Here is an 11,281-nt window from a genome sequence, read left to right as displayed (position 1 = left end):
TTTATCGAAAAATAGTTTACGGCTATGTTTGGCAAGGCATTTCAGGTACCTGATTTGACCAAGCAACCTGATTTGACTAATATTTCAGGTAGTTGTTTTACCTAGTGTTGTTTGGTAAAGTCATTTCAGGTACCTGAAATGACTTTTCAGATACCTGAAATGAAAAGCTACTCCAGATAGCTTTTTAAAGTTTCAGGTAGCTGAAATGTTCTACTTTATATATTTACCCTTTATTTAAATTAATTTATTATAATTATTAATGTTCTTTTATGTCATTTTACAAAAAATTAGTTATATTTTCAGTTAGTTTACCAAACATTTTACAATTAATCAGCTACCTTATCAGTTTCAATTTTTTTAATTTTTTTAGTACCTTTTTAATTTCAAATCACATTTACTGAGTTTAGTCAGACTTTTTAGTCAGTTTTACCAAACAGAGTCATACGTCTTATTGTAAATGGGTGGGTTAGCTTAAACGAAAAATGACTGTGTTAAAGGAGAATTATCGGTTATTCGGATTCTTTCCGGTTAGAGCAATTAAATGGCGTGCACAAAACACAATGAACCAACCAGAATCCAAGCCAACTTGCTTTTCAAGATATAATTCATGATTGTATAATAATACACCTACATCTCCTCAACTAACAACCTTGCTTATCAAGTCAATAGTCAAGGACTGAATCAAAAGTCAAACTGTAGGCTGCCCATATTTCTCCTCAATTATTCAAGGAATGCCTACATTATAATATGATTATTTTCCTAGAAGCCGAGTTGTTATTAGGGAAAAAGAAACATATTATTATTTGATTTTCAAACATACCAATAATGACAATCATAGATGGTTCATGAATAGAATTGTATAATACTCCCTCCGTCCCGGTCATTTGTTGTCCTTTTCTATTTTTGGGTATCTCAGTCATTTGTTGTCATTTCTATTTTAAGAATGAACTTGATGAGTAAATTGATCATTCACACTCAATTTGTTCCACATGTCATTTATTATTGGCCTCTCTCTCTTTCCTTGGCTCTTTTCGCAAAACCAGCGACAACAAACGAATAAGGACGGAGGGAGTACTGTTTTATGGTGTGTGACCGTCAATTTATTGGTTAAACAAGTTAAGACGGTGTTATACAATGATTAAATTTTCTTTATAAAGCATCAAAGCTTTGTTCTTTTGAGTCCTTCCACCAACTACAGGAAGTAATATTTTTGGGTCTGTCACTGTCTTTTGTAATCCCCATGAGTTGATAGAAAGCAGGCAATGTCAGTTTGTTGTTTAAATTTCAGATTTTGACCTTTTTTATGTCCTTTCCATAAATGGGTTTTACCAAAATTGTTAGTTTTTTTTGTCTGTTGAGCTTGTTGTTTTTTGCTGATAAGCTGTCATCTCATCCTCTATGCATTGACTCAAGTGAGTTCCTTGTTTTACATTCATCTTCTTCAATGTTGAAATTTGTACCAAGTGGTGTTGATGTTTTTTGATGGGAATTCTGTTTTCATGTTGGTTGTTTAGGCTATCCTCTTACCTTGAAGAATCCTTTGAAATTTTGCAACTATAATCAGAGTTCATGCTGCAATGCCACACAAGATGTGCACCTGCAAAAGCAATTTCAGTCTATGAATGTATCTGATTCTGCCTGTGCCTCCATCCTCAAGTCAATTCTATGTGCTGTAAGACCTGAACTTCCTTATTATTGAAATGATTACGCGTCTGTTCATGCAAATTTGTGTCCCATTTAGCATATTAGGATGTCAAAATTTATGTATGTCTGGTTTTGATCAATACAGCGATGCGACCAATTCTCAGGACAATTATTCGGATTGGATAGCAAAACGAGTCCAGTTCCTGTTCTGTGTAATTCTACAGTCTCATCCACTTCACCACAATCCATTCAATCAGAAACCAACTTCTGCTCTAAAGTATGGGATACATGTCAGAATGTGTCTGTGTTAAATTCCCCATTTGCTCCGTCACTACAAGGTCGAGGTGGGCCCCAACTAAATTCCAAACTGTCCAACATCAGCGACATGTGGCAGTCAAAAACTGATTTCTGCAATGCCTTTGGTAGATCTTCAAATACTGAATCGCTATGCTTTAGTGGAGACCCTGTAACTTTAAATACTACCGGAATACCAAGTACTCCAGCTGGTTTATGCCTTGAAAAAATAGGCAATGGGTCTTACCTTGATATGGTTCCTCTTACCGATGGCTCCAATCGCGCTTTCTTCTCTAGCCAAGAAGGAAAGATTTGGTTGGCAACATTGCCTAAACAAGGGTCAAATGGAGTGATTGAAGTAGATGAATCGAGTCCATTTTTGGATTTGAGTGATATAGTACATTTTGATGCACAATTTGGATTGATGAGCATAGCTGTTCATCCCAGGTTCACTGAAAATGGTCGTTTCTTCGCTTCGTTTAATTGTGATAAGACATCCTGGCCGGCATGTGGAGGACGTTGTGCATGTAACTCGGATGTTAACTGTGATCCTTCAAAGTTACCGTCTGATAATGGTGCTCAGCCATGCCAGTATCAAAGCGTTGTAGCGGAATTCACTGTCAATGGCACGGATTCACGGCCAACCATGGTAATTTATTACTACATTTGATGCTCCCATGATAAGATTCTCATGAGACTGGCACATATGATATTTTGTGAATACAGGCAACATCTGCAGACCCGACAGAAGTAAGAAGAATACTTACTATAGGATTGCCTTTTACATCCCATCATGGTGGACAAATTCTTTTCGGCCCAGATGGGTATTTATACTTTATGATGGGAGATGGAGGAGGTGGTGGCGATCCTTACAACTTTTCTCAAAACAAGAATTCGCTGCTTGGCAAAATTGTGAGACTTGATGTTGACAATGTTCCAAGTGAGTATAGCCTCGTATAATGTTGTTCATACATGTTTCACCTGCTATTGTTATATTGCGCTCAAATACTACTATCATAGGAGAACTAATCTAGTTTCTCTTATTACTTCCACGGTTCTAAAAAGATGGATCACTTTTGTTTTGGTCTCAATTTTATCTGAATTTGAGTGAAAATGCCCTAAATGTCCTCTGTTTGACGTCTGATTCATCCAGGTGCAGCAGAAAGAAGTACACTGGACCTATGGGGAAACTACAGTATCCCAAAAGACAACCCTTTTATCAATGATAATCAGTCACAATCTGAAATATGGGCCTTGGGACTTAGAAATCCTTGGAGATGCAGTTTTGATGCTGAAAGGCCTTCGTACTTCATGTGTGCAGATGTCGGACAGGTCTCAGTCTTTCTTCCTTCTACTTATGTCATATCACTGCAGTTTTCCTCCCTATTGAATATGAGACTCGAGAATCACTGTCTAGTATCTAGAGCCTAGACCCCTTTCGAAAACTGCCTTAAAGAAGATCTTTAAAGAGAATTGCAATAATATGCTTATCAAAGAGATTGTTACCGAACTGAGAGTTGGGTACAAGGGTTGCTATCTCATAATATAAGAAACACTGACAGTTTTAGTGAGCTATTTTGCTTCTTTTTTTTTCATACCAAAGCGTAAATATAGTGAGATATTGGCCTTGCATCGAAAAGTTCGACTTGTTACCATTACAGTCTATATCTTGGCTTTTGATGATCATGAAACAGTATGCTACACTGCCAGTTCTTGACAAAATTATGAAATAAGTTGTGTAATCCTGAAACAAAATTTGACGAAATGCATTTCCTTATTGTCTTGCAGGACAAATATGAAGAAGTGAACATAATCACCAAGGGTGGAAACTTTGGTTGGCGCGTTTACGAGGGTACCTCCCTTTATAATCCTCCTACATCACCTGGAGGAAATACTTCGAAGAACTCCATAAATCCCATTTTCCCAGTGATGGGTTATAACCATTCTGCAGTAAACTCGAAAGAAGGATCAGCGTCAATCACAGGCGGCTTCTTCTATAGGTCGTTAATTGATCCTTGCATGTATGGAAGGTGAGTATCATTCATTGACTGACTAGCTTACTGATTCGATGACTGGGGGATATCTGTTGACTTCTTTACTGGTGATGTGATTCGTGAGTTTACGACAACAATCCTGCTGGCTCATCACTACAACAACACCAAAAACATGAATTATGCTCATAAAACACGTGTCTGATAGGATTAACATAGGTTTAGCAACAGCAGCATTACCCCGGCTCACACAGATGGTGAAAATTCCATCATAATAATCGAGTTTAATATCATAGGTTGTTTAACATTAGTCCTGAACACTAAATGGCTGATTTTCCAGGTACCTTTACGCTGATTTATATGGCGGCCCTATATGGCAAGGAACTGAATTCCCAAAAGATAGTGGAAAATTCAACACTGCCCTTCTACCCATAAGTTGTGCAACAGACACCCCAATAAAGTGCAGCTCGGTCCCAGGAAGTTCAGCCCCTTCTATCGGTTATATTTTCTCATTCGGGGAAGACCTGGATAAAGATGTTTATGTCCTGACTAGTAGTGGTGTTTACAGAGTTGTTCGTCCTAGCCGGTGCAACTACACTTGCTCAAAGGAGAACATAACACATGTTCCTACTACCGGTCTAGCTCCATCGCCTTCTCAATCAGAAGGGACGCAGTTGAGGAAAGACCTATGTAGAAGTTTAGTGTTTATGCTGTCATTTTTTGTCTTTTTAATAATACTAAACTGGTAGCTGATGAATAGAAATGTCCAGTTACAAATATTTGTATACTTCTAACTGCATTATTTCACCAGAGAGCAAGTGTCACAAATAGTTTGTTGAACCATTGGACATCTATCAATTCTGTCTCTTATATGTTCACTATTTGTCCCTGTGAACAACCACGCTATATGACTCGTTGAGTTCTGTTTTCGATAAAATGTACCCAAGTATGTTAAATGTATGTTTTCTGAGTTAAAATGAGATTCATACTCTGCCTGATTAGTTAACCGATTGTAATCATATTGACGAGAAAATAAATGAATCATAGGAGTAACAATTCAAGCAATACAGCCACAACATTGCTATTGAGAAGATATTTTCTTTATTTCGTATATTTCTTAATTGTATAGCAAGTTATACGGTTACCTTATTCTAGGCCTTAGAATAGGAAAGTATATATTTTCTAGGTCATGTTTGGGTGTATATAAATATGAGCCTTGTATTACGATTGAATCAACACAATAATACAATATACAAAAACTTTCACCCAATTTCAGTTTTTCATGGCATCAGAGAGTTAGAGAGTTATCGATCCTGAGAAAAATCATTCAATTTTTTTTTACAAACATATTCAATGACAGGAACCATCATCGTCAGTGGAGATGGAAAAGGGACAGACGGAAAAGGCGATGGAAGCGGAAGCAAGTCATACGAAATAATCGCTCCGTCTTCACCGTTATACCTTCATCCTTCCGATAGCCCGAGTCTATCATTGACTCAGATTAAGTTTGATGGTGAGAACTACGAGTTATGGGCCGATGCTATTAAAAACGGCCTCGACGCGAAAAATAAATTGTCTTTTGTCGAGGGTACTGTTGCAAAACCAGAAACGCCGGTGGGAGAAGCAGAAAGTGTTGAAGCCGTGGCATGGCGTCAGTGTAACGCCATGGTAAAAGCATGGTTAAGGAACGCAATTGAAATACGTCTTCACCCTAGTATCACGTTTTCTGGTACCGTACCTGAAATCTGGAAGGAGTTGAAGGAAAGATACGCCACCGCTAACGCACCACGAATACATCAGTTGAAGGCAGAACTTACTGAATGCAAACAAGCAAAGGATGAGGCCATTGTTGAATATTATACTCGACTCAAATCAATATGGGACGAGTTAGGAAATTATAGTCGTGTACCATCTTGTACTTGTGGTGCAGCCGCTTTCTTTACTAAGGAGCGCGAGGAAGAAAAAGTACACCAATTCTTGATGGGGTTGGATACAGCCAAGTATGGGCATCTTCGATCGAATTTGCTTATGGAGGACGATGTAACATCGTTGAGCAGAGCCTATGCTCTCGTTTTGCGTGAAGAAAGACACAAGGTGATGACAAAAGGCAAGGAGGAAATCATTGAAACAGCGATGGCTACACTGACCGTCTCTAATGACTCGCAAATCGAAGGAGAAGAAATTAAACCCCCAAGATGCACATACTGTAAAAAGTATTGGCACACAGAGGATAAATGTTACAGTAAACATGGTTATCCGTCTCGAGGACGAGGTCGTGGTGGCAGACGTGGCGGACGTGGACAAGGACGTGGAGGTCGCGGTTCAGATTATCAGAATGCTAATGCTGCATCAACAAGTGAGACAGACAACCAACGGGTTGAACTGACCGCGGATGAACTAAGTCGTGTAAGGGCTTTCTTGGCGTCAAAAACAACTGCAAATCAGAATCAAAAATTAACACCAGGTATGACTCTTGGTAGTTGGATGATTGACAGTGGCGCGTCACACCACATGACTGGACGTCGTGACTTATTGGAGGAACGAAGGAATGGCAGACCATCCACGGTGGGGCTGCCGAATGGGTCACATATTGCTGCCAATGAATATGGGCGTGTTACTATCAATAGCAATTTCGTGCTAAAAGACGTGTTATATGTTCCGTCCTTGACCTGTGATTTAATTTCTGTACAACAATTGATTAGAGAAAATAATTGTATTGTGACTTTCTTTACTGATCATTGTATTGTGCAGGACCGGTCTACGAGGATGAAGATTGGACAGGGTGAGCTCAAGGACGGGGTTTATTACTTGAAGTATGATCGAGTGGATATTGTGGCAAAGATGAATACTAATCGTGACACACGCGTTTGGCACAGGAGACTCGGCCATCCTTCAAGCAGTATTTTATCTTATTTTTCGCCTTTAGTTGGATGTGATTTATCTTGGAACTCTAGTACTGTTTGTGATTCATGTTGTCGGGCCAAACAAACTCGTTCAAGTTTTAATTTAAATAATAAACGGAGTGATGAATTATTTTCAATCATTCATTGTGATATTTGGGGTCCTTACCATGTTGCGAGTTTATCTAGAGCTCATTATTTTTTGACCATTGTGGATGATAGAAGTAGAGGAGTGTGGGTATTTTTGATGAGAGACCGAGGAGAAGTAAGTCAATTAATGATTAATTTCTGTAACATGACCAAGACTCAATTTGGGAAGCAAGTCAAAATAGTACAAAGTGACAACGGTACTGAATTTCTGTCGGGCATAATGAAAGAATATTATAGTAAACATGGCATTATTTTTCAGACCAGTAATGTTGACACCCCACAGCAAAACGGGAGAGTAGAAAGAAAACATAGACATATATTAGAAAAAGCGAGAGCTCTCCGTTTTGAGGCTAATCTTCCGATTGAGTTTTGGGGAGAATGTGTTTTAACAGCTGCTTATATCATTAATCGAACACCCACACGAGTTCTTCATGGAAAGACTCCTTATGAGGTATTGTATGGGGAAAGGCCGAACTTTGACAACATACGAGTGTTTGGTAGTCTATGCTATGTTCACAACAAAGATAAACCCCGGGATAAATTCAATGAAAGAGGAAAACGGTGTATGTTTATTGGATACCCACAGAGTAAAAAGGGATGGAAAGTATACGATTTGAAGCAAAAGATTTCGTTTGTGTCTAGAGACGTGATTTTTTATGAACATGTTTTCCCATATGTTATAAGTAATGACACAACGACAAACCATTCCGATATTCCACCAAAAATTATCGAAGGTCAAGAGATTTTTTATGACACTTTCGAAAATAGCATTGAACATGATGGTGACAAAATTATTGAACCTCTGGATGTAAGTGTCGATCAAAATCCAAGTATGGAACAGAGGGAGTTGGACAGGACACAACAAGATAATGAAAATATTAATAATTCGAATGAGGAAGTAGAAGATGGTGCTGTTTCTGTCGATAATGAAGTGGGTGCTGAACAGCTAGGGCGTGGTGCAAGACAAAAATTCGATCCGTATTGGAAAAATGATTACGTATGCAAGTCTACTCAAGTCATAAACCCCGCTTCGAAGGCTCATCCCGATCCATCTTCACCATCAAAGACAGGTACTCGCTATCCAATTGTCAATTACGTCACTACAAATTGTTTTTCTAAATCTTACAGGAATTATTTAGCTCGCATTGATGTTATACGAGAGCCAAATAATTATTTCGAAGCCTCTAAAAAGCTCGAATGGAGGGAAGCTATGGCTACGGAAATCAGTGCTCTTGAGGCCAACGGGACCTGGAAAGTTGTTAATTTACCACCCGGGAAACGACCCATTGGATGCAAATGGGTATATAGAGTCAAATATAAAGCAGATGGCACAATTGAGCGTTATAAAGCCAGGCTCGTGGCTCAAGGCTATAGCCAAGTAGAGGGAGTCGATTATCACGAGACTTTTGCACCGGTTGCTAAGATGACAAGTGTGAGATGCCTTTTGGCCGTGGCAGTAGCAAAGGGATGGACAATTGCTCAATTAGATGTCAATAATGCATTCCTTCATGGAGATTTGAGTGAAGAAGTATACATGAAAATGCCATTAGGCTTTGAAGTGAAAGGGCAGAATAAGGTTTGTCGATTGCTAAAGTCTCTCTATGGTTTAAAGCAAGCTTCTAGAAATTGGTTTGCAAAATTGACTAGTTCCTTGACGAGGTATGGTTTTGTTCAATCTTTGGCCGACTACTCATTATTTACATACAATAAAAACGGTGTATTTCTTGGGCTGTTGGTATACGTTGATGATATGATTATTGTGAGCAATAACGACGAGGCTAGTATGCGACTTAGAAATTTTCTTGATCGGAGTTTTGGCATAAAAGATCTAGGAAAATTGAAGTATTTCCTCGGTATTGAAGTTGCACACGGATCCACAGGACTTTTCCTCAGCCAACGCAAGTATGCTATCGAAATAATTACAGAGGCCGGTCTGGAAGGAGCGAAACCAGTTAGTACTCCTATCCAACCGAATCATAATCTTGCTTTAGCTGACGGATATGTATTACGGGATCCTATGAAGTATAGGCGGTTAGTAGGACGTTTGATTTATTTGACAATAACACGGCCAGACTTGGTTTATTCGGTCCACATCTTGTCACAATTTGTTCATGCTCCTAGAAAAGAGCATTTGGATGCTGCATTACGAGTCATTCGGTACATTAAAGGCAGTCCAGGAAAGGGGATTGTCATAAGCAAAACGTGTGACTTGTCGTTGCGTGGATACTCTGATTCCGACTATGCCAGCTGCCCGTTATCAAGAAGGTCCTTAACCGGGTATTTTGTTGCCCTCGGAAATACACCTATCTCGTGGCGAGCCAAGAAACAGACCACAGTGGCCAAGTCCACGGCTGAAGCTGAATATCGAGCTTTGGCGGGTCTGACAAGTGAACTTATTTGGTTAAAATCCTTCCTAGCTTCACTTGGTATTACTCATACTCAACCAATGAAAATATTTTGTGATAATCAAGCTGCTTTACATATTGCGAGGAATCCGGTTTTTCATGATAGAACGAAACACATTGAGATAGACTGTCATTTTGTTCGTCATCATCTGGTCAATGGCGTGATTTCCGCTTCGCATGTTCGTAGTAAAGAGCAGATTGCAGACCTATTTACTAAGGCCTTAGGAGGAGAAGCTTTCGCCTATCTTCAGTCCAAGTTGGGAGTTAAGCTGCCGAGTGTCCCAACTTGAGGGGGAGTATTGAGAAGATATTTTCTTTATTTCGTATATTTCTTAATTGTATAGCAAGTTATACGGTTACCTTATTCTAGGCCTTAGAATAGGAAAGTATATATTTTCTAGGTCATGTTTGGGTGTATATAAATATGAGCCTTGTATTACGATTGAATCAACACAATAATACAATATACAAAAACTTTCACCCAATTTCAGTTTTTCAATTGCTGACGTGAAAAACCCAAATCGGGAAAAATCAATGGTGTGGGTTTCAGAATCTCACCGATTCACGAAAATATGAGGAAGTACGATTTCAGGATCCAAGGATTGAATGTATATAATCGTCAATCGAATTATCAATAGCTAATGATAGCTTAGTATGCAAGCGAACGCTTGAGTGTAGCTGTGAAGATAATCCTCTTTCAAGACTCATCTCCACAACAAACAACTACTTCTCCTCTAACGCTTCTCATAGTCTCCTCGACTAACCCTTATCATTGTACAAGACGTTGGCTAACCCATTTCTTATTCCGCTATGCAAATTTGACTTCCTCTTGCAAACTCAGCAATCTGTTGTCATCCTTCCAACCAATCCTATACTACTACCATTTCATCCTGTTGGGAGTTTTTGTAGGCGGTATGATTATTACGATATCAATGAACAGCATTTCTTACGGAACATAGAAGACATTTAGTCGTGACGTGATGATGACTCGATACACACGGCCTCTGGGCAACCAACCCTCAGGGATACACGACTCCGAGTCTAAGATGTACGACAAAGACTTTTGTAACACTCCCATAATCCAAGCGCCTTACCAGGACCACCCAGGTATAAAGATGCTACCATCTCAGTTCCCCGAGACAATGATAATCATAAGACAATAATGAAACAACATTTAAATAGTATAAGTTTAGTGAATAAGATACAATCCAAAACCAAATACCAAAATACGGTTACATGTTCTCAAAACCAACTGTCTACTCAACTAAATAAAATGTCTAACAAACTACTCAGGCTACAGCGGAAGACTCTATCATCTGAAAGTGGCACATCCCAGCTATCCCATGTAACTCGACTCATACCTGCTCAACAACTGCTCACCATCCCCGAATGGATCACCACAGTTTTTAAAACAATAAACGGGGTCAGTACCAATCACACAGTTTATATAATCCAACAACACAACAATCAACACAGCTCAAACATCACAGATATACTCCGAACTCCATCACCAACTACACAATACTGACTACACATAAATTTAGAGGATCTTGATTGCAGTGATAATTACAGATGAGTACTTACGTGGAGTAGTCATTAGATCTGATAAGAAGATTCCTTGAAATCAACAAGAAGATAAACTCCAATCTTTTGCCTTCTCCTGCCTCCCTTATTCTCTAATTCTCTTCTTGTGTGTTTCTCTTAATGAATATGAATTAGGTTAAAACCACAAACAGGTGTAGCTTTTATTATATAGATGGCAGGAGGGGCATAATTAGATAAGTGAGCCTAATATGTTAATGGCCTGTAAACATTAACCGTAATCCACTTAGTCTATTACTCCGACTAAAAACCCGAAACATCATATTTAGCTATTATCTATTAGAGTGACTGACGT

General features: G+C 38.9%; 2 protein-coding genes across 2 annotated transcripts; both read left to right on the top strand.

Annotated features, from left to right (window-relative positions):
* Window positions 1-646: 646 nt before the first annotated feature.
* On the top strand, window positions 647-4,866 carry LOC141609605 (HIPL1 protein-like). The gene is made up of 7 exons (XM_074428570.1): window positions 647-1,412; window positions 1,515-1,672; window positions 1,790-2,587; window positions 2,665-2,878; window positions 3,092-3,270; window positions 3,727-3,968; window positions 4,270-4,866. Exons 1-7 carry the CDS (start codon window positions 1,319-1,321, stop codon window positions 4,676-4,678), a joined length of 2,094 nt encoding a protein of 697 aa, XP_074284671.1. The 5' UTR covers window positions 647-1,318; the 3' UTR covers window positions 4,679-4,866.
* Window positions 4,867-5,189: 323 nt separating this feature from the next.
* LOC141604729 (uncharacterized) lies at window positions 5,190-6,930 on the top strand. The gene is made up of 2 exons (XM_074423237.1): window positions 5,190-6,393; window positions 6,681-6,930. Exons 1-2 carry the CDS (start codon window positions 5,283-5,285, stop codon window positions 6,713-6,715), a joined length of 1,146 nt encoding a protein of 381 aa, XP_074279338.1. The 5' UTR covers window positions 5,190-5,282; the 3' UTR covers window positions 6,716-6,930.
* The last annotated feature ends 4,351 nt before the right edge of the window (window positions 6,931-11,281 follow it).

Source organism: Silene latifolia, chromosome 1, assembly GCF_048544455.1.
Source record: "Silene latifolia isolate original U9 population chromosome 1, ASM4854445v1, whole genome shotgun sequence".
Classification (NCBI taxonomy): Eukaryota; Viridiplantae; Streptophyta; class Magnoliopsida; order Caryophyllales; family Caryophyllaceae; genus Silene; species Silene latifolia.
This window is presented reverse-complemented; position numbering and strand designations above follow the sequence as displayed.